The sequence below is a fragment of the Thunnus albacares genome, chromosome 8, assembly GCF_914725855.1.
Source record: "Thunnus albacares chromosome 8, fThuAlb1.1, whole genome shotgun sequence".
NCBI lineage: Eukaryota > Metazoa > Chordata > Actinopteri > Scombriformes > Scombridae > Thunnus > Thunnus albacares.
Genome location: NC_058113.1, coordinates 4,136,318 through 4,161,475, shown reverse-complemented (window position 1 = coordinate 4,161,475; position 25,158 = coordinate 4,136,318). Strand labels below are relative to the sequence as shown.

The 25,158-nt window shown below is 38.8% G+C and overlaps 1 protein-coding gene across 4 annotated transcripts in view; it reads right to left on the bottom strand.

Moving 5' to 3' along the window:
- cdk14 (cyclin-dependent kinase 14) overlaps positions 1 to 25,158 on the bottom strand; it is a 199,997-nt gene that overhangs the window by 94,038 nt on the left and 80,801 nt on the right. For all 4 annotated transcript variants that reach the window (XM_044358908.1, XM_044358909.1, XM_044358910.1 and 1 more), the window contains 2 exons: positions 22,880 to 22,942; positions 8,935 to 9,058 (listed from right to left, as the gene is read on the bottom strand). In XM_044358908.1, coding sequence (XP_044214843.1) covers positions 8,935 to 9,058; positions 22,880 to 22,942 — 187 coding nt within the window. The remainder of the gene's footprint in view (positions 1 to 8,934; positions 9,059 to 22,879; positions 22,943 to 25,158) is intronic.

The window sequence follows — 25,158 nt, the reverse complement described above, 5'->3', positions numbered from 1 at the left end:
TGATTTCACTCGTCCGCATCCCAGCATGCAAAGAGCACCTGGCTAAAGAGCCATTAGTCTCAAACATGCGGATTACACCTTGTAGTTGGGTCAGATCAAGGTTGCATTACATTGCCACCACAAACAAACTGCTACAGAACTTGTTTGTGACCAGACCAAGACCACCTCCTCTAAAGGGTCTTGGTGGAATTGCTTTGGTCCACACCTGAGCCTGACTCCTTTTCAGCAAAGTTGCCATATTTCCAGATCTTGGCAATTAACGTCTAAATACGATATGATCAAATGTGAATGAATGTGAAAGTAAGTAAGTATCCTTAACAGTTCCCCGGAACTAATTGAGTACTTGGTTTCTCCATTTCTTTTAAGCGTTTAGAAGTTCTACTGCCCATTTATTGGGACTGAATACAAAAATGTCACTTTGTACTGTGATTGAGCCCAATTGGCTGACTACGTCACTGGAAAGGACCTGGGATCTCACTACTGTTGCAGAAGTCCCTAACTCATCAAGGGGCCAGAAACATGCGCTCACTACACAGACTGTTCTGGTCTGAATTTGAAACAGGTTCTCACAAGGATAAGGTCCCATACATACACATCCAACCCCCCATGGAGTTCTGTCAGGGCAGTCACTTTGTTTGTGAATGAATCTCAGATAAGGTTTCTGGCTGCTGACCGCTGCTCATGCTCCATGTTGGTGATGGACACTGGCAGCATATGGCAGTGCTACAGTTTTTCATGGCAAACACAAGCAGCCTTTCAGCAGGTCCATCCCAACTGTGGATACATTCACTCTCTCTTGAGGCTCTGAAGTATGTGGGCTATGAGCAATGCTCATCTGCTGTTTCATTCGCTTCTATAATTAGGAGCTTGTCATCAGAAAATTGTCTCAAGGCTAAAGTCATTTTGTGTGTGATAATAATGTGTGTTTGTTGCAATCACCTACATGTGCTTGTGGCTCCAGGAAGGTAGATGAAAAGCATAATGACATATCACTACTACAACTTAACAGATCTTATGTGTTAAACTTGTTGGAATTACCATTACATTACATAATCATTACTCATGAATGAGATTCAAATACTATTGTTTAATAGCATCTTTTTAACTTCGAACACAGATTCTCTCCTGTCAACTACAGATTTCCAATAAAACCATCAAGGCCATTGACTGTCAGCTTGAAAAGCATATTTCTTATATGCACTAACAGAAATAATAACAAAACCAAGGCCTATGTGTTAAAGTGCCAGTTAAATTTCAAAACCATCAAGGCCGTTAAAATTGGACATCAGTTTAGAAGGCAATAATTTCTTACAGGGCTGCACAATATTGGAATAACTGACATTGCAATATCTTTTTTTCTGCGATATATATTGCAATATGAAAACATGCAGGAAATTTCACCAAACACATGCAGTGTGTTACTCATGTACGGATATACAATTGACAGTCATAATTTTCATCATTTGGGTAGTTTACAAGTCATCTAACAAAACAAACCTCCCCTCCTACTTCTACCACATTCGGTTCAGCCCTCTGCTACCCCTCCAGAAATGGACTCCACTTTCGGAATCAAATAACCAAAGCAGGCCCCACTAGTCGCCTACCACACCCTGAAAATGAGCACTGCCTGTTATGATTGATAAACTGATCAAGCACCCCTTCACCAGAGCACATAACAAATTGACCACTGTGCATGCAGAGTCTGCATATCACCTGCCTGTAAACATGCACGCGATGCGGCTACTGTCACAGATAATGTGGCCTGGCAGGCGTTCATTTATGCGAGGCAGCTTTTGAGTGCATGTATTCTTGTTATCAGAAACACCTTGTCCTGGTGCTGGTTAAAAGTTAAACATTTACCTCCACCTGCAGATTAAGCATACAGTTGAACATCATTAGAAACGGTAGATCACATGTAAATAACACAACTGCGACACATAAACTGTGTACATTGCTTTTGTTTTCTCCAAAGTCTGTTGCGCAACTTTTTAAAGTGAAATTATTCACAAAAACTAACATGTTAATATTGACAGCACTAATAAAACAGTCTGTTTTGTCAGGTAATAAACATTATCATTGTCTAATAACCAGGCAGGAACACAAAGCTGTCAGATTTTGCTGTAGTTTTGCTGAAACAGCCATTTATGTAGAAACCATAGTGGTGGGATAGTGATTCAAATAAACAAAGCCACGCCAGGCTTTGTCTGATAAACAGTAGACACAGTTGAGAATGATGTAACTCAGTAAAGAAACAAGGTAACTCAGTAATATTTGAAGTGTGAGTTACATAAATAACTTGTGTGGGAATTCTGCATCTTGTTGTCTGAGCTGTCATAAACTGATCTGGAATCTTTCCAGACTAGTCTCATCTTCAGTTCTTCAGCACATCAGTGCAGCATGGAGAGGAATGAAACTTTTGCTACTGTTGGTTCATAAACAGACAGTTTATGTTCATTATATGACATTCAGTCATACTGTTCCTCCGGCCGGCCCTCTGTCCAGACTCTTCTGGTTGTCCTCCTTCACCTCAGACCTCCATACATCCCTCCTCTGGTCAGACTGCAGCCTCAGCTCTGACACGACTACAACCAGCCAGACTTCTTGTTTGCCACATCTGTATTTACTTTGTGTATTCCTCAACATCATCACCATGTGCATAAGCCAATCATATTGGCTGTGTTATGTATGATTTGATCAAATGTATGGGATTATAAGCCCAATAAATGTCTTGAATCTATGTATTGTCTGCCTTGATTAGTTGTGTTAAGAAGATGTATGTATGAAAAGTAGAGAACCTAATAATAGTTTATAATGATCATTAGTTAATAGTAATTATCATCGTCACTCTGGGCAAGGACACTGCTGAAACAGATTGTACATCTCACTGAGGCTTTCCAGGTTAAATACTGGACCACTATTTGCTGATCAATATGCCGACCATATTCAGCTGACTTGTCAAACTCATTCACATCTCATTCTCGAAATAAATAAATTCAAATAAAATGAAATGAAATTTTTTTCTGTAATTTATCTTGTCTTGAGTTTTTGGGAGACATCTTTGTACGCTTTTAGCTTCCTCCCTCTCCTGCACTAATGTTTACAGTATTTGAAGCAGACAGCAGCAGCAGGAGGGCAATTAACAAAACAAAAGATGTGGCCAGTAACACATGGCCACACATGGCACATGGGGGATGTGCAAAATTTTTATTCAACTATTCAACCTAACCCCTAACCCACTCATGGAAAAGGGGAGAGATGGGATTAAATAGTATATATTTCTCCTGCTAATTTCAATTTCAATTTAATGTTTGAGTTGATTGCAGATGTCACACTCATGTCACATTTGTTACCTAAAGTTTTGTTATTACAGTTCATAATGCTGACAAGAATTAAATAATTATGTAATGTTCATATTGTAGGCTATGTGTAACATTTGGTCACTGAATGTTTTCTGTCTCTTTGACTGATAAAAGTTGTCATCAACTTGTCTAAATTCTTAGTTCAGGATCAGATTAATAAAATCTAAATCTTTACAATATACATATAAGAGTTTCTATACCAACACCTGAGCCAATCAGCTCTTTGATCAGGCAAAAGCCAGGCGTTTCCCATCATGCCTAAATGTTTTTATGTACGACAGGAATTGTCACCTGACTTTGTCTTCCTCGTTGCTCTTTTACCAGACAATGCATGGCTCCACGAACCAGACAGAATAACGACCCCACGTGTGTCTACACTGAAACAATGTCTTCATTCTTGAAAACCTAAGCAGCAAAGTTCAGACTGTCTCAGTTTATCTTCTGGAAATAGCGTAAAATTCACCAGTCTGCCAAATAACGCATCCACACTGTAACTTCATTTCTGGAGATCTATAAATCAAATGGTTTAACCAGCACATATTTTGGGCCTTTTTGGCTTGACAGTGTGAATTTCATACATTTAATATTGACCTAAGATGAAATAATAGGGGATGCATTACTCAGCAGAAACAATCAGTTCTGCTGAATAATGCATGCAGCCATTAACACTCAGTAATGACACTTTAAATCAAAGTTTGATAGGAATTTAATAGTTTTATCAGCACATACTTTTTTTTTACAACTTTGACTGAGTGAATTTGATACCCCACATTCATTTTTCCACGTTTAAAAACCTCATTTTAGTACAACTGAAAATCCTACGCTTAAAAACACAAAGACAAAGAACACCAAAGAGTTCGCCCGAAGAAATATTAAGATTAATGAAGAAGACCTTGTCTATTTCAGACCAATCGTATCAAGGAAATGCTACTGAGTCTGTAATAACAATGATGATGATTCTAAATGTTCAAAAACTATAGACTTCAGATCATTTATCATCAATTATTAATGATTCCGACAACCGCAAAGCATACTGGGTATGCAGGCCGAGCATATCTGTCCCTACAGTAGAGAGGCTGCCTGGTGGTTGTTGGTGCACACTGCGGCTAATAACCCCCAGCCAATTGAAATAAGTCACATCTGTAAACAAACACTTATATTTGCATTTAGTGTTTCGCCAAAACACACTGAGGTCTAGCAAATGGAATGAATGCCCCTGCTTCTAAAAGATTTGCAAAGCCAACTTGTGGAATATTTTGAAACCTCCATTCTTTACATTTCTTCTAACCAGGATTTGTTGGTACATTGTTGTGTTTCTTGGCATGTTACCACCATAGACTGTTGATCAGTGAATTAGCGTGAAACAGTCGGCAAGGGTGTTTATAGTGTTGATCTACATGAACGGGAACACTCTTACAACATTGCTGCATAGCACTACTAGTGGTGAAAAACTACACAGTTTAAGTTTCTCATTTGATTCTATAATAGATTAGATGTGCTGACGGGCTGCATTTCCTCACCACTGCAATCTAACTTTGACCAAAATAAATCCAGACTTCATGTTCAAATTACACAATTCAAGCATGTTTCAATAGTCTGCTGACTGATTTCCACATTGCCTCAAAATTTTGCCATCAAAAATTCCAAAACCAGCAGCATGGTTTGCTAAATGGTTAGTTGTGATGTAAATTATAATTAGAAGTGAGTGCACAAAAACCATCTTTTTAATTATATCATATTTTATTTTAGATCAACTACTTTAGGAATCTATGTTTTTAATTTTAGTTTTTGATTAGCCAACATATTGTGAGTGATAATGTTAGTAAGAAACACTGTATAGAAGGTTTATGTAAGATTAAGTATTTGTAGGTATTGTATGTATATGTGTTCAGATGCAGAGATTATGGTCCATACAGCTCCACCACACAAACAATACAAATCACCCCCCACACACTGTTTAATTGGCCTCAATTAATTGTGTCCTTGATATGAAAACATGCGGGCTCCTCAAAGCCTCATTTAAAGAGGTGGTTGTTGTTGCAGCTCATTAAAAAGTGCGTAAACCCACAAAGGAGCAGAGGGGAGCATCTGGATCAACTCCACAACCAGCAGCAGGGATATGGAGCTCTGGCCACTGTGGCTGAAGAATTATCCTGCTAAGTCAGCTACCCCTAGATGTAGATAAAATGTACAGGATAATACAGCAAGATAATAAGATATAAGATAAGAGAGGCAGTTTCTGTATGAGCCAAAAACTTGAGTAGGCATGGTTTTCGATTGACATTCTGGGTGGAAGTAACACAAATTGCTTGCTGTTAAATGATGAATGTCAGTTGGGTATTGTGAATGATGGATGGTAGACAGTAGACAGTAACACAGCCCAGTTGATTATTAGAGCAAAACCGTTTCAAATAAAATGTAAATCAAGTTTGACGAATTAATTGACAATTTGTCAATTCACATACATTTCATCACGTCCATTGTTAATTCTTCAGCATTTTCATCACTTCCTTTTTTTTCAATTATTTTGTTACTCCCACCCTTGAGGCTACTTTCCTTAAATGATAAATGGCATTTTTTTGTGTTGTGAATGATGAATGATGACTGTAAGACAGGGAAAATGATGAAACATGGCTCTGTTTTCATCATATCACGACTGTTTTAATCAAATTGGTTTTAAATTAATCGAATCACTTGATAATTTATCACTCACATTTCACGTTTTTACCCTTCTATTTTTCAATTCACACACATTTTCATCACCTCCATTTTTATCAATTAATTTTGTTACTTCCACCCCTCAAATCACTCACCTTCAGCACACATTACTGTATTTACATCTTTACAAATATTACTAGACCACTGAGTATGCCTGCACTATGAGAGGTGATCTGTCTTTAGACCTTAGAAACCAAGGCTATGGAACAAATGGCCATTTATGGGCGTGCACAACGATCTGACGTCAGCTCGTTGGCAAGGTAGACAAATTAAACGTTCAGAGATTAATTTTCAGTATTCAAGTTTTGGAACTTTGACCATATTCAACAGATATCTGATATCACAACAGTGTTTAAATAAGAGAAAACCGCTTGCCCTCTAAGTTCATTACTACTAAATTGTTTATCCCCTTGTGATCATGAATGAGATCAACAAATTTTAACCTTCCTATTATTGCCTATGTGTTACTGTAGATTTTGATATCTGTTGTACTCAAGCAGAGACTTTGGCCTCATGATGGTGCTGCAGGTAAGATCATCCTCTGGTGACCATGAAAATCTACAGAAAACTTAGTGTACAAACAGCTGTAAGTATTGAAAATACCTCGTCACAGAGCAAAACCTTGGAGATTTTTGACCTGACTGGTGCTGGATGAAATATGGTATCATCGTCTGTTATCAAGACCAAAGCACCATAAAAAACATTTCTGATAATGATAGTTGTAGTACAAATTACTACTATCATTTATTAGCTCACCCTTAACCTTGCTCTGACTCCCTTTTTCCCTCCTTCCATCATAATGATCCCATAACTTTTCCTCTTTGTACCCTCAACTCAATCACCACACAGCCTCTCCCCAACTGAGTGCTCTTACTGAACCTCTCAGCCCCTCCTTTGTTGACACTCTGCCTCCGTCTCTCTCATTTACCCAAACCAGTGCCACTGGCCTCAGCTGTTGGCCGTTAGTATTCTTGCTGCCAAGGCTGGGACCATAGGGAGCCCTGGCGGCCACATAACACACACACACACACACACACACACTCAAACAGCTTTCACCTTCCTCATCTGGCATCCCTCAGGCAAAGGCTGATTCTGTGTTTTGTGCATGTTTGTTGATGAGCTCCAGCGACAGACTAATGGGCCAGGGATTTTCATTCTTGCTCATTTGGTATTTTGTCCATTATTTTCTTCTTCTCATTTCCCTCGCAGTAATGTTTTTCCACTAATACAAGGTTTGCATTATTGATGAAGCTGCCACCCTCTCCTCCCCCCATCTGTCTGAGCCGAGGGATGGAGAGGCGGAAGGGTGGAGGAGATGGATAGTAGGGGAGAGGGAAGGCTTGAGAGAAGGGTGGGTGAACGGATGTGGGTGGAGGAGTAAAGACACCGGATGGATGGACGGACAGACGGATTGGATGAATGAATGGAAGGATGAATGGATGGATGGACGGACAGAGTGTACAGAAGGCTGGATGGTTAGTGTGTCTGCCCCCCAGGATGCCAGACAGGCCATGTACGCAGTATTTACTGAGCACTGATCCAAGCCATATGGTGCCACTTCAGGAGGGGTTCCCAATACACATATGCAGACACACACACACACACACACACACTTATTCAGCCTTGACCAAAATAGATTGGTGCATGAATGTGCTCAGTAACTTTCATTGTGATCTGCTCTTTGATTTGGATATTTCTTGCGTACAAGTGGAAATTCTGGTCTGACAGTGGCGCTAGATGAAAGGTCAGGAAAAGCAAAGGTCAGGAGGTCAACTAGTCGTCAAGATTTCGTGTTTTTTGGCCAAAGTGTTGGACAGATGGATGAACCAACAGACCATCCAAAGCCACCCTGCTGCTGCTGCCAAGAAAGAAAAAAAAGGAGCCCTAATGTGGCAAGTGTTTCTGCAAGAATCCTATTATGCCATGATCAGACTACACAATACTTTGGTCTTTTAAAACGGTCACCGTGTCATTGAGTCATACTTTCCTTCTGTGACTTAACATTATCTGCCAATTATAGCTTGCCATCTTTCATGACTTCCATATTTGATCAGACAGGAAGTGCCAGAGGTCCACTTAGAAGTTGTCAAACTAGGCAAGAGTGGAAAAATTATGACACGCCAGTTTCTTTGTGCATTGTGCTGGATGATCTCAGCATTATTGTCAGTGAGGAAAAAGTGAGTCAGAATTTAGACTATTTGATGTTAAATAATAAGAATGAAGAATCCTCATTGAACCACACACTTTCTTTTTTGTTGTTACGTAGAGACAACAGTATCAAATCTGGCAGGTTAAGGCGATAATGCACATGTTATGTTATTATTATTTTGTTTTGATTATAGCATAAAATGATAATCCCATTGGGCAAAAAAATATAGGACAAATTTTTTTAAGGATTTTTAGGAGCGGTGAGTATGGATCAAATTCTTTGTCATGGTATAATTTTTTTTATCATTACATATGTGTGAAATTAATATATTTTGGGAAAAATAAAAACTAATAATAAAAAATAACTGTTGATGGGTCATACAAATAATGCATAAAAAATTCAATATAGTCATCATAAAGCAGTCCTGTTCATTGATTTGCAACATTTCCCACAATGACCTAATACAAACAGATGTTAAACAGTTAACAAATTTATACCATCTCATGGTGCGATCTAACCCACCCTCGGTTAAAATAGTGTCATTGCACCTTTACAATTTAAGATATTTCAATCCCAATAACTCTACGGATCAATTTTAAGCCACATGTACAGATAATAATACTAACAACAATGATAAATGCAGTGACAGAGAGGATATTCAACCTTTTCTACTTCTAAAATACACACACTAGTGTCCATCCTACTCACCAAAGTCAGCCAGTTTGAGCTCTCCAGTGTCACTGATGAGCAGGTTTTGGGGTTTCAGGTCACGGTGAAGGATGTACCTCTGGTGGATGTAGGACAGGCCTCTCAGTAACTGGAACAGGAACAGCTGGGACAAAAACAAAGTGAACAAAGAAAAAAAATTATAGGAGTGTGTGTAACTCTGACATATCTTCATGACAAGAAACAAGGACAGATTCTGCATCATTTTCATTAATATCAATATTTCTTCGTTCCTTCCCTGTGCTGCAGTGGCACATTAAACTGAACGGGTGTCAGGTGCAGAGACGTGTGGAAAAAACTATTCATCACAATGGTAGGGCTGTAACTTCATTCCAGTCTAAATGAGAACGAAAAGAGCCATGAACCCCACGTTATTTACAAATAGCTCAATGAAATGCTGTTTCACTTACAAAGGCACACACACCAAAATCAATACAGATCTATCAATCAACAGCATAGCCATCATTTCCTCCACTCGGACTATTGAGCATTGATAAAACAGATGAGACATTACAACACCCCTCTGATTTCACAGCTGGATTACTAGGAGCTGCTTTATTGACAGGTCAGAGTGAGAATAAGTAGTAAATTAAACTGTCTGTTCCTTCTTTGAAATGAGTGCATAAACTGTGGCTTGTGATATATTTCATCAACATTTGCTTGGTGTAGAAAAGTGAGGGGTGTTTTTTTTTTTTTTGAAAGTGGAAAAGAAAAGAGAAAGGTGACAGCAGAAATAAATGTATGTAGCTGTGGCTGCAATCACACCAAACACACACACACACACCTCCCTTTCATTTCCTGTGAAGAGCAGCGAATCGGTTGCACAGAGCATGACAGGGACGGAGACAGCAGGGGGCAGGGAGGCAGTGTGGAAAGAAGAGCTAAAATCACTGAACTTTGACCCAGATCATCTTTTGTTTATCTCTCATCAAATGTTTTCTAGTTCTAATAATATATGCTGGTCTGATGTGTTGAATGTCCCGTTTATTAACTGCAATCTCTCACTTTATTCATCAGTGGTTTTCAAAACGTGAAACATGCTCCCGGAGTTAACTCTAATCTAGTACGTATATTCTAAATATATACTGCACACTTTGCTATTACAATTTGAACCCACTGTGACTTTAAAGCTGCATCAAACACACATACATATCTGTCCATTCTGTCAAGCTGTTGATATTTACTGCAGACTGTGATGGTCTTGGGTTCATGGAAAAGGGTCATGCTCATTCAAGTCTACTAAAACAGAAATATTCAACAATTTTAACCTCTGGTTGACCCACAAGGTTCAGTTTGTCATAATAAACCTTGAAATCTCCATTTCAGTGCACTTCACTGTGTGCTTCATGCTCACGTGAGTTGAAATATGTCCCCTGTAAAAACTGGAGATCAAAAAATAGTACTGTAGTTCTCTAAAATATTACAAATATTCACACAAAAGCAACACCAGAGACTGGAGGATTTCACTGACATATACTGTAATAACAGGAAATTCATTCATAAACTGCATTCATGAAACTGCATGAATCTGTTTTTGATGACACATCATCTGAATAAATTTAGCATTTAAATTTACATTTTTATAGCCAATTATTTTACTACGGAAATTAAACACAACTCATCTACCTGCCTATGAAGCTCATGAACCCAAACCACATCTACAAAATAAATGTAGTTATTGAATATATACATACTGCATACGCTGTATCTGCCTCTGTCAGTCTGAGCTTTCAAAAACAAAAATCCTAAAAATGACCCAAAGTCAAAGCTACGTTAAACTTGTTTTGTTTTGCGTCTGAGATCTGCCATCACCCCCCCCCCCCCCCCCACACACACACACACAGGCACTGTCAGTCAACAAATAATGAGGCGTGCACGATCCAACTCTCAATTCTATTGCAATTCCAGCGTTCCTCTCTCATTTTCTCTTCTCTCAGTGATACTATAGTCTCGGCCAATTAAGCTGATTGAAGCACCGTGGAGTCCAATCAGGCACGGGCCCTGTCTGGCATCTGGAGTCACCGGGTCAACAGTTTATTATTCCTGCACTCTGCGGGTGAGAGATGAACTGCGGGGCAGCAAATTAGCATGGGAAATGGGGGTTTACTCATGTATATCAAACATACTTCTGAAAAGCCCTCGCCTTCTTACGAGTGCAGCTGCACTATAATAAAATAAAAAAAAAAAATCACCCTTTCTTCTCTTCAGTCAACTCCTCAATTCAAACATCAAACCCCTTTTGAAAGACGCTTTTCCTGTTTGGCTTTGGATGGAAACAGCTCTGTTCCATTTGCATTCGAATATTTGAGGAAAAGTGAATTGCTGAGAGCGAGCTGACGAGGCTTTTCAGAATAACAATCATTGACAGTTTGGAAAATAATAATAGTCTATGTTGTTCTCAAGACAGCACAATTTTCAAATTAAATTCTGTGTGTGTTGTCAATAATTGTCCGGATTTAAACACCCGCACATTCTTTCTTCTTTCAAGTCAGACTCAGTACGGTGAATATGTGGGGAATATTTGGCTTGTTGACACATCAAGACATCTGCTTGCCAAGCAAGCTCACCCAACTGTAATAAGTGACTATGAGATGTCCATCTGGGTAAATGTATTGAAAGGAACCCTGCCTATGAATTTGTAACTGCACCAATTAACCTTGTGAGTGAGTGGGGGAAACAAAGAAAGAACAGAGACAAACACAAAGAAAAACTAGATAGACAGACAGTCACTGGTTATAAACTATTCCAGGTTTTCAAGGAATCTGTTTTTGATATCAGATTGCATTAAATACTAGAGTACCTATGGACCTCATTGACTGTTGCTATGGGGAAGACACTGGAAGCCCCCAGTTTGTGACACAGGTTTTCTGTTATGAATCTGTAGTATCTACGTACAAGCTGAGATAACCCTGATGATGATCTGGTAACACTTGATTATGTAGGTCCCATAATTTTAAACTCATTTCCTGAGAATTTTCTGAGTCATTTGCAGGTATTTAATGGTTCATTTTTAGGATATTTTAGATTAGATTAGCATATTAGATTTTTTCAATAATTTCCTAAAAGGAGCTGCTGTGTAACTGTTGATTCTTAGGACATTTCTTTGAAAGGATTATGTAATTTGCTAGTAAACAGGAAATGTGCTCAATATAGAGTTTTTAACCTAATAGGCTAACATGTAGTCTGACAAAATAAAATGAATGGACACTTACCAATTAAACCAACTTAAGACTTGTTTCTGTTTTTCTTATAATCTGTAGCAAACTGCGCCATCTTCTCTGTACAATGTCCTAAAATTGAACCTTACACAGAAAATTAGTATAAAATTAAGGGACCAGTTATATATAACTGTCTTCAGGCTGAGTAGTACTGCCTGTGATGAGTGAAGTGATCTGCTAAATCGGTGAAGTTCCCCATCACCGTCTTCTTCACCATGTCTTTAGCTGCACAGCAACAGAATCTTAAGCTCACTGATCAGATGGTTCCTACTGCAATGCGCTCTGGGATTTGGCTTACCTCCCAAAGTTGTTAAGTATACAGTCTTGTACTTTTGACTTCTTGTACTTTTTAATTTTTTCAATGCAGTGTCTCATTGTTTGTACTCAAGCAGGAGAATTTAATGGCCATCTAATTGTTGGAAATACTCCAGAGGCTTTGGAAAAAAGGACACACTCTTACACTCACAGCAAATATGGCCAAGAAGAAGTTACTTTATCCATTCTGCTTTTGTAAAACTAGCTGATAATACACATCATGAATGAGAATATATTGAAGAGGAAAAAGCCCTGCAGGATCTCTAGTGTGTGTGTGTGTGTGTGTGTTTGGGGGGGGGGGGTGTTTAATCATGATGCATTATTAGTTCATAACTGCAGGAGAAATAAACCGTGTGATGGTAGTTAAATCAGCCATTAACATAATCTATCACCTGAGGAGTGACCCTGCTGCACGAACAACAATCCATCATCAGCACACGAATAAACACATTGCCATTTTTCTAATGATGAAATACTTATTGCCATCAACGCAAGCAAAGCTCTCTATCAAGATAAGCTTCATGAAAAAAATCTGCGAATTGGAAAGGCTTGTCTGTGTTATCTATCAGCTAAATGTAGCAGAGTCTGGCTCCATTGTCTGATATTCATTGTGCAGCAAAGCATGAGGCAATGTATCAAAATGACAGCAGCCCACTAGGGTTCATATAGTTTCACTAGGAGAAAAACAAAGTAAAGCCGCACAGAACACTAGAGGAGAAAGAAAGATACTGTGTTGTGATTTTAATATGGAACACGCTAAGCTAACAAGCTTTATGGTTTACTCAGGCTTGAAGACTGATTGATTAGGGACACACTGGAAAAGAAAAACAACACGAAAATTCTAATGCTCCACAACAAAAGTGTTAAGATAGAAAGCAACATACACTGTGAAATAAAAAAAAAACACTTCAGTCAGCCAACTCATGTGGAGTAGATTATTATTTAAATGTAGAATATGTACAGCATTAGAGTTTGTCATCTAGGCTCTGACCTTGTCGCTCCCCACAAGGAAACACTGATCTCGCACAGCAGGGACTCGGGAGTGATGATACTAACTTCCCCCCTAGGGGAAGATAGACTCAGAGCTTACAGGTGGATGCTGGGGTGGAGGTGGGGCTTTTGAAACGCTATACGAACTGCAGCGGGTGATAACAGCCTTAACAGCAAGCAAGCATAGCTTTTAGCAGTGATGTGGCAGCAGGCATGCAGCAAAAGTGCGTGCGGAGCACTGACAACTTAAGTACGATGCCATGATTATAAGGGTGCGATGGATATACAGTGAGGGGAGTATGGCATGTGAGTGGAATGGCAACTCGAGTTGGACTGCCTGGACTAGCTTGCAGGCATTGTTTCATTTATTATAGCCGAAATAGTACTGGGACTAAAATGTAATGTTCATACTCTTGAGTATTTTGAGGAAGATTAAATTCTTATCAGACACCCCTTTTATGTGCATCAGCCCAAAACTAATGTACCCAAAATAAAAAGGTTTCTGTTCGTAACCATGGTGTTACCATTTGAAAGGCAACTCTTTAAATTTTACAATCAAAAAGTCAGAATGTGTATAAGTGATCCTGAACCAAAGTTACAGAGGTGTCCCACGGGTGGGACAGCCTCATTTAACAGATTAACATCCAAAGCAAATTTCATGGGAATCCAGACATTTTTTTGTTATGCCTTGCCTCATAGAGCCAATATATGGTAAAGGGAAATTTTTAATCTGATGGCAGTGTCAGAAATCAGATGGTCCCCAAAATAATTAGAAATTATTCTCTGGAGACCATGAATATCCCTGCTAAATTGAATTCAGCTGATGAAATATCCAAACCAAAGCACTGTGCAGACATGATGACAGAGAGAAGAACAGACCTCCAAACTAAAAAGATGATTTGTTTTCCAAAATTACCCATATGAGCATTTTCTGATCTGAAGCAAAAAACAAAAAATACCTGGTTAGTTATCATCTGAGTTTAGAATTGTAGCATGCTATCATTGGCTAATTGGCAATAAACATTAAGTACAGCTAAAGCTGATGGGAATTTCATCAGTTTGGCAAGTGCTTGGTCATATTTGGTAAACTGAAATTTGAAACTGATGACAGTGCTAGATTAAAAGTCAGGGGATCACTAAAGTCACAATTCGTTCTTTGGGGAACTTGAATGTCTGAACCAGATTTCATGGTAATCCACCCAATAGTTGTTGAAATATTTCACTCCAAACCAAAAATGGCAACCTCATGGTGGCGCTAGAGGAAAAGACAGGGGATCGCCAAAGTCAGTAGGAGTCATTGTCCGGAAACCATGAAAGTCCATCCCAGATTTCGGCCCAATCCATCATGTAGATGTTTAGATATTTCAGTCTGAACTGACACTGCCATTGTCATTTGGACATTCCTAGAGTCCCACCAATAGCATTGCTAAAAATCACTTGGGTTAGAGAAAGATTATGGTTATGGTTAAAAGAAACCAATGTCAACTGTAGATTGGAAAGACTGTTTTCCCATGTCAAGGTCACAATACTTTGCATGCCTTCCCACTGCTTCCCTAAGAGGTCTAAAACATAATCACACTATTTCCGCCCTTACATCTCAGAAATAACTGTTATAATTCACACTGCCACCAGAGGTCCTTGCCAAGTGGCTTTTGCGTCATTTGAACAAAAAGTCTAAGCTGTGGTTTTTCTGGTGAGGGCAGTCTCAACCATCCTACTGAAAGACCAAATGACCAACATCACCAACAGACTGACTGACATAACTCTGCCTGATAAACAAATATTAATGCTCTGTTTGAGCTCAAACTGTAACAATAATACGCTTATATTCAGACTACAATTGCCTGGACAAATTCTACATAAACAAAGACTCCTCCAACAAAAGTGAAGCTCAAAATTCACAAATCTCACAAACCTTTGGATTCAATGACATATCACCAAAGCAGTGTTTTGCTGAAATGAGTAAAAGTGGTGAAATCATTGAGGGAGAGATAAAATGAAGGAGTGTTAAATGGAGTGAAAAGGGTCTACCATCTGCCAGCAGGCATGGAAAGAGCCCTTATCTTTTCCATCCACTAAGCATCTCTACAGTGTTGTCCTTAATGGGCTGAATTAAGAGACAGCATCAACCTGCACTGTTGCACCAGCCACAGAGGACTATAAAGTCCCAGATATGACCTAAATTGTTTTTGGCTTATGTTTTAACGAGCAGCTGTATTGTACTGCAGTGTCTCTGTGTGTAAATATAGGACTGCTGAAACACCACTAAACGGACTGTAGAACTCCACGGACTAAGTGTCTTTGATGTCACGTGTAGGTTTCTATGGACATGTTTTGAAGTCCGAATTTGTTTCCTGCTGGTTGGCATCTTGGCACATTCTGAAGCCACAGAGTCTATATTTGATCAAAGGGTAGGCTGGATGAAGAGGGCACAAGCAAATAGCAACCACCAAAGCTGACTGTGATAGGCTGAGAGACCTGTCAATCAAGTGAACACACCCCAAAACATACTTCTTGTTAAGCCTCAATACCGATTTTAGAAACCACTGCTAAGACAAATATAAGTCTCATTCGTTTAACTAAATATAATCTTTGTGGTATTTCTTCCTAAGAACTTGTGAAAGACTTTGTTGTGGCAGAAATGTTAATGTTGTACCGTTGTTCGTCTTCCAAGTTCTAAGTGTGAGCACAAGAACAGAAATGTATGCACATGTCAACAACTGATAAAGTCAGGAACCACTGGTAACCTCAAACACCTTCCATTGCAGCCAGGCACACAAGCTGTGATCTTTCACGTCAGGAAGATGGACAACTGACAGAAAATGGTAGAAAATGGTTAATAGGTAGATATAATTTCCATTCCTCCATTATGATATGTGTTAGAGTCATTCCTAACCTTTTGATTTGTTGCACTTTAAAATTAAGCAACTGGTTGCCACAGGTAATAATTGTTAGTGAATAGAAAAAGTGAAACTATTAAATATATAGATTTGTCTATGTTATGTATGTGTGATGTCTCTTCTATCCAATCCAATTAATCATCTCACAACACCTCAGATTTATCTTGTTCAAGATTGAAGATTGAAGATTTAGTTTATTGTCATTTTCTTGTGTATTTGGATACACAAAAAATAAAATGCTGTTCCTCCTAGGCCACAGGAGTGCAACAACAACAACACAAAGGATAAAGATATACTGTATATCTAAAAATCCCCTTTAAGAAAATGATAAAAACATATAAATCCCAAGAGAAAAAAACAAAAAAAGAATGAGCAGTTGGCAGCACAGTGCATTAGAGTGCATTAAGAGAGAAAAGTACATGTCTCAGTTTGATGTAGACAGCTCTTGCATGTCAACAAGTGACCAGCACTGATGGGGAAGTTATATAATCCATTTTGCTATCCAGAGAACATTAGGTAACATGATTGTTGGAACTCTATTCTCTATTGACAGTTCTGTATTAGAATTGTATGGGTTAACAGTTATGCTAGCTTGCACTCCTCCGCGCTTCTATCAACATATTAACAGAGGCTGGTAATCACATGAACACAAACGCCTGGTAAAATAACTTGGTCATGTTATAATTTATTAATTTGAGGAGGACTGACTGAACACAGCACATACAAGTGAATGATACACAGCAGGGTTTATGACTTGGATGGGACCTCTAAATTTTGGCATAAGAGGACAGAGTTTTCTAAACACATTTGTTGACCACTGATGATGTATTTGGTGTTAAAATGTTGTTTTCAAATGAGAGGGCTCCCTACAGCTTCAAACATGCTCACTACTGGAAATACAGTAGTCCTGAGTGTGACTAATAAGTGATGAGTGACATTGACTTGTGTTTAAATTGAGCATTGCTGAAGTCAATGCAACTAACTCAATTCTAACTACAGTAAGTGTGAACTTTGCTTGTATTTCACCCATAATTACTACAAAATTACATATTTCTTTCTAGGAAATTACAAGCAAAGTATTAAGAAAATACCGATCCATAAATAAAATCTTACTGCTGAAAGCTTTTCTGGCTCTTTTCACATCACCATGTGTCAGATGCTTGCTGTGATCACTAGTCCTTGCTACTGACAGGATACTGATGACTAATGTGCAATCAGTAGCTTCCCTTGTAATGCAATTGCAAAAGCAAACGCTAGCTGTTATTTGGCTTGTCGACGTGTTTTGCAGTGGGTGTCAGTTTCCCATTGATCTGTGGAGATGTCACTGAGACACGGCCCTTCAGCTGACTGTATATAATCTAATAAGAAGAGCACTTCAGCAGCAGCCTGGATGAGGTCATACTCACTTGTGTTAAATTACAGCGGCGATGCTAACAAACTGTAGTCAAGTACATGGGGCAAGAAAAGTTAATGGTGCTGTGAAACAAGACAGTTTCCAATAGATTTGGCTTTGGATCATTTAGTTTCAATGGAAACTTCAGTACATTTTCAAATTTAAAGGAACAAACACACGCACACACACACATACACAGACCCCCCCCCCCCCACACACACACACAATGATCTCTGGTTCTTGACCAATAATTACATTAGCAGTGAGCGTCTGAGTGTGTCTCTAAATGTTAATTTGATCTAGCACCAGTGGAGACACTAAAAGCTTTTATGTTGCTGATTAGTAAATAAGAGGATGGTTGAGTGACTGCACGGTCCACACAGTCAGTCATAAAACACACTAATAGGAGAAATTAACCCTCTTTATGGTCCTCGTGTTCAGGTCAAAATTGGTTCATTGCTGACTTCAACGTGACTTAAACTCCCATAAACTTGGTCCCAGGGTTTCATATAACTTTCTATAAAGGGACTGATATGAAACTGTAAATTAACAGGAAAGTTTCTGGAGAGAACTATGTAATTACTATTACAGGGAAATTGATTTCCACTATTTTCATTCTAATTAACTGTAATCAAAGTGCGCAATCCACTCTGCATCCTCAAACACTGCCGCAAGGGAGTGCAAGTGCCCTTTCAGGAAAACAAATACCTCAGTGTGAAGTTCAAACAGTCTCAGTAGTGTTTCCCCCGTCATTGCTGCTACGCCATCTGTACAAATGTGACTGCAGGATTTCCACTCCAGATTGTTGTCTTTTAAAAAGCTGTCTATAACCTGAAGCTTGAGCTTCTTGCAAAAACAAAATATGCTCATTTATGTTTGACACTGTCTTTATAAACACACAAAAGCCAGGAGCTGAGCCTCTCTACTAACATCTGTCATTTCATCCAACTGCAAAGTGAACTGACCCGCTCACTTCATTTTATCCTCCACTTGTCGAACAATATTAACGGACATATCATCCATCCGACGGGACGCTGTGTCGTTTGATAATGGAGCTGTCTTTACTGTGTCGGCCGCTTTCTTGTCAATCATAGTTTCAGCCAAAACTACTGCAGGGAGAATGAGATCTCTCGACGATAGAGTGAGGCTTCTTTGACTTTGCCACAAGTAGCGACACAGCATAAGACGCCTCCAGTGCTTTGCTTGACACGCTTGTCGCTTTCTTCAGTGTAGTCTGACTTGACTTGAATCCTGACAGTTTTCAACTGAAAAAGTCCACAGTTTTACCAAGGAGTGTTTGGTGCTCTGGTTTCACTGTAGATGGCCTGTCTTTATTAGATTATTTGTCAGTACTTCACCACAGACGTACAAGTAAATCCATCCATCCGTGAATGCACGTACCGCTTTAGAAATGACCTAGAATATTGTCTTATCATTTTGGAAATAAAGTGTAATCCCTAATATTTCTGTGTACCCCCTGCAAGCTGCTCAATTACCTCTAGGGGTACACGTACCCCCCATTGGGAGCCACTGTGTTATATCATTAAGTAAACACAATATTGTTTAAGTACAATGCAGTCAAAAGGAGGTAATCACATTTAATGGATAAGGCTGGCATTATTCTATATTTTTCTAATTCTCAATAAATCCCATGAAAAGACCAAAAACAACAATGTGTTACTTTGTCTCTCAACACTTTCTGACTTCCCTAACCTGTCTTTGTCCTCAACACCAAGCCCGCTGATTCCTAATGAAGACGTACAACTCTAATAGCTGTTCACAAATATGGTTCATTTTTCAAAATGAAATTTCCAAAAAACAGATGGTCACTGTAGTTTTCAGTAAACATTACTCAAACAGAAGTCAATAGTGCATTTGTTGCCATTTGCATCATGATGGGTAAAAACTGTCTCCTGGACATAACAAATGTAACTTATCTATGAACATTATAGAGGAAATAAATTGGATTATCATGCACCAACCATCATAATTAAATCTGGGAGAAAAAAAAATGGTTTCAGAGAGTTTGGGAGTGGTGAGTCAATCAGAGTCACATAGTTTCTACACAGGCTGTGTGGGAAAAGCAGCTTCAGTCCTATGTCAGTGCCTATGCATGCGTTCAGGCACCCATATTGCGGCAGTGTTCAGAGGCCGACACACATTCATTGTATTAACAAATACAAAAAAATAGACCTGAAGCATAAAAACACACTTCAGGTTGTGATTTCGCATGGATAGCACAGGTGAAATGTGAGCCGATACGCAGCCTGTGTAGACAGCTGTCCTGATTAAAATAGAAGCGGATCTGTTCTGTGATTTGCATGCAGATGGACTGAAAAACTGAACAACGCCTCCTGTGTAGATGCACCGTAACAGATTTCAATACTAATGCGTGAGATGGTCCTCCATCTAAAACGCACACATCAGTCTCTTGGTGAACGTTATACTGGGCTTATTTTCCTGTCAGCTGCCAGATCATTAGACCTCCTCCCTGATGTCTGCTCTTTCCTTCATTCACCAGCCTATTTAACCAGCACTGCCATTACATTAGCTCTACACATTTAACAGAGTACTCAGCTCTTACAGGCTACATTGGGATATTAGTGGAGTATGTAATATTGTTCCAAAAGGTGGACTCTTTCTCTGACAGGAGAGATGCAAATGATCTTCCATCCTGTCTCACACACCTCAAGACTCTTTATTCATGCGAGGCACATTGGGAATTTGAGCTAAATGGTAACGTCGGCTAGCAGACATACTCACAATGACAATGCTAACATGCTGAGGTTTACCACGGTCACCATCTTAGTTTAGCATGTTAGCATGCTAACATATGTCAATTAGCACTGCTGGGACTGATAATTAGTTTTGCAGGTATTTGGTCATAAAAGTACAGTACAAATTCTGACCTGCTGATGGTGAAGGGGTGAAAGTCAGGGTGGGAGCAGTTCAGACTGTGGGGAGCATGAATATTGAACAAAATGTCATGGCAATCCACGCAAGTTGCTGATTTCAGTCTGAACCAAAAATGTCAACCTGCTGGTAGCACCAGATGAAAAGTCAACAAGTCATTAGGATACATCTCCCTTGAGGCTATGAATATCTGCACCAAATATCATGACAATCCATCCAATATATGTTCAGATATTTTAGTCTGGACCAAAGTGGTGGACTTACTGACAGATCAGAGCCATTGTTAAAGCTACGCCACTAATGTAGCTTAAAAATCATAACTCTGGTGACCATTCTGATGATACTCATCTTCTCTCACACATATCCACTTCACTGGACTGGTAATATGCATGATCAAGAACAGAGGTGACAAACTGTAAATAACTAAATTACAGTCAGCTTGACTAATCCCAGCATTGACATCTGAGCATATGTGATGTCATTTGCAATGTAAGGATACTACAGTACAGGAAGAACATTTCTCAACGTGCACAATTTATAGAGATAACTAAAAGTTCCAATATTTTTGGGTTAATTATGCTCCACAAAAAGAAAGGAAGGGCCATTCTCATTGTGGTGGGTTATTACAATCATTGTATTCATGCTGGGAAGCTCTAGTACAGCTTCTGTCACTCGACTGCACAGGAACAAAAACCACACAAGCCCTATCAACAGATTAGAAATCACAACTCAGGCGTCTCACCAATAAGTAACAAAGTCAGCAGGAGCCAAGCAACACCTCACTCCGCTCTCTCGGAATAATCCTAAATTATTCATGTGAATCCCAATGAGGCTGCTGTCAGCGGGAAAAATACGTATTACTTATGTAAATCCTCAGTAGCAAAAGGTACGGGATGTTACATAACAGATGTAGCCTGAACTGTCACCTTCCAGCATGACGGAACATCCTCACAACCTCTTAACAAACCCCCCCCCACATGGCCTCATTCACTCCATCATTTCTTTCAACCTGTTCATTTATGTTTACTGCTTTACCAACATGAGATGATGAGACATCAAGTTAGCATTAGGAAAATAGCAATGGTAAAATAATCACAATGATTCTTCATGGTTTGAGATGTGGTTGAGGTTGAGGTAAGGCAGCTGAAATTATTTAATTACGGTTTAGTCAGGTTTAAATATAGGTTACTAAAAGTTTAGTCTTCATGTAGCCAGACTCTGACTATTAGCATATGTTCTGTTCCATAATGTCTTTTTCATTTAGATTCAAAATGACCAGACTATTGCTTTGGTGTGACATTATGGTCATTTCTCAAACAGTGCAATCTGGAAAACAGACCTATTGGAAACCCAAAGAAACAGAGGCATCTACCCCAAAAAAGCTGCTGAAAATAAAATATTTCATGGTGAACTAAATTTTTACAGAAACAACTCTGCTGAAATGGCTGTTCTATGAACCTCAAGATGACTTTAACTTGGGGATAAACTCTTGGCTGGCAGTAATGGCCAGTTATGTTGCGGTGGTGTTTATATAATATGTCTCCTGCTGCCTTTTAGAAATATATTAGGCATAATAAAAACCCAACATTCACATTTTGGCTTGTTATTTTCATGCACATGGAATTTGAATATGGTAACTAGACCAATTAAGAAATGACATACTGTGACAAAGTGGTTGTGGCCGCACCATTTGTCCCTGTTACACTTTGCTGTATTTCCTATCATACTTGTAATTTGTTTGTTTAGCCAGTATAACATCTATTAGTAGTGTTGCTTTCACATACCATACAGGCTTTTGTTTAGCATTGTTTGTTACATTTACATCCGCATTTCTAGTTTAAACGAGATAGACAAGTATTTAAGTCACCTTATTGTTTATTGATTGAATAAAGTGTTTGATTAGAGGTTGTATATGGGGCATCCTCATGACTGAAGACACCAACCATGTCCTTAAGAGGTAAAACTACACAATATTTCACAAATAGCAAAGCACATTTAAATTCCTTTTCTTTTACTTAATAATTTGCAACACTGAAACTTTATTTGTGGTTTCAAGGTTACACTGCTGCCAGTTTCTTATTTTGTTCCATCCACCTGATCTGCTGCTGCTGCTGGTGGTGAAATCTCTCCTGTTTTTCATAAGACAATGTGATCATTCTACTAAATCTCTTGTTACAATTATACAGTTCATACAATACCTTCACATTGTCCGGATGGAGACCCCCGGGGTGTTTGTCCATGTACTGACACAGGTCTGTATGCTGTAAAATAAAAGCACAACAACACAATCTTAATATAAAAGGCTTAAAACACGTGCAAAGTTATGGATATGTTTGAACATTTAAAGTCTCCCTCCCGCCTCGCTGTGCAGAATGATGTATGTGCGAGAGTTTGTTTCCACATTCATCTGCTTCATCTGTTTGGAGCCAATCGTGGTCCAGTATGCAACCTACACAAGTGTGATGTGGAAACTTGAAGCCTCCAGTGCACAAACACTGAGAATGGATTTAACAGTGAAGGAGGAAACAACTCGTGTCCAGCAGGAAAATTTCTATATATTATATATATGCGCATATATATAAAATCTCTGAATACAAAAATCAACTGCTGTTGATCTGGCGTATTGCCTCCCTGATGTCTGGAGGAGAAATTATGGTTATTTTATAGCAGATTTTATCATGTGAGACGTGAGGTGAAGAGTTATTTCTAGCAGGATTTGTTTTCTGTCAGCGAGCCTGCATCTACTGACTCATATGACATGTATGCAGTGTTGTGCCGGTCTGCCCTTCACCTCTGTGTTTTGTTAGCAGATTGAAGATGGAGGAGGCAGTGGCTCTGAAATCACACTGATATTTACAATCTCCCACGGCTTCCCACACCAGCGGTGCCTCCTCTGCTGAATAATTCAGAAAGATGCTCCAACATGGACATGCCTGTCTATCTTACTCAAAGCTTGCTCTCCATCTCTGCTTCCATCTGCTTGCTTTTTTTTTTTATTGTCTCCTCTATCTCTCAGTAATACATTGTCATTGTTTCTATGTCCCATCTACACATGTATCTCGCCCTCTCCGTGTCAATCATCATTAGCTTTGAGAACAGAACACTGAGCTAATTTTTCTGGTTGAAAAGCCGCCTGTATGTCAAACAAGCATGGCTGATTACAGATGATAGATCGTCATGAAATCGGCGTATTTATCCAGCTAGTCCAGCTTTGAGTTCACCATTTCAGCCTGATAAATAACCACTAGCCACCGGCTTATTCGGGAGAAGGACAAGTTTTCATTAAGTTCAAACGCTTGTGTTCAATAAATATCCATGTTATAGCTTTCCCACACCTTGCTGACTTATCTAACAAGCTTAAAGCACACAGGCAGTAAGTCAGAGATAATCAGGGAGGATTTGATGAGAAAACTTCCCTGACCTCCCCGTTTAAACTCAAAAGCCAAACGGATACCTGCTCTCTTTTTCTAAACAGCCCGCTGAGCTCCACTTGTGTCTCAAATCAAATCAAATCTCCTTTCAAAGCAGAACCTTTGACATGTCTTGTATCTACCAACAGGGGGCATCACACTATTTTCAGTCCTATCAGATGCAGCGGGGATGATAAGCTGAGTAAGAGTGTTCTTGTTCAGAGATTCGGCCTCACTCAGCACTTCAGGATCAAACACTGACCTGAATAGAAATGTGACCATCAAAAGTGGTTGTCAATGAGCCGAGATAACAGAGGACTTGGACTCAACTAGTCCTGTGATGTTAAGGTGAAATCAGCTCTATACACATTTAACAAAAAGCAGTATTTGAACAATTAATACATAGTTATAACAGTGTAATGTAGCTGTCAGCAGATATATGGACATTTCATTAATGTGTTTGTCAACTTTTCATAAGAAGCATTCATATCCGTATATGAAAAGATAATGAATGTTTGATAAAAAACATATATATAACATATATGTCAACATTTATCCATCGTGTTTATCCAACTTGTACAGTTGTATAAACTGCTAATAATACTTTACAACACACTCTATGATTTATTCATGTATGTAATCTTACATCATATATTATGACAGCTATGTAATACACCACCGATAGATGCTTCATAAGAGGAGGTTATAACTGTTGAGAAATATATTCAAAATACTTCAAATGTCTGTGTATTATAATTGTATTATAAACCATTAATTAAGTGTTTACACGCTGTTTTTAAATGCAAAATAAGGGAGTTAACATAAAGGATAACACGAAAAAGCCTCCAATTTATTATTTATAACCAGTATATAAATATTTAATACATGTTTACAACACAGTAATATAGTTGTAAGCAGATATGAGGACATATCAATCCAGTTAATACATCACACATATAGTGTTTGTAAACAATTGTTACTTCTTCTATGAAGACATATTTTATATTATCACAACTGTGTTTTACTATATTGTCATTCATTGTCTTTTTATACAAAAAAACACTATT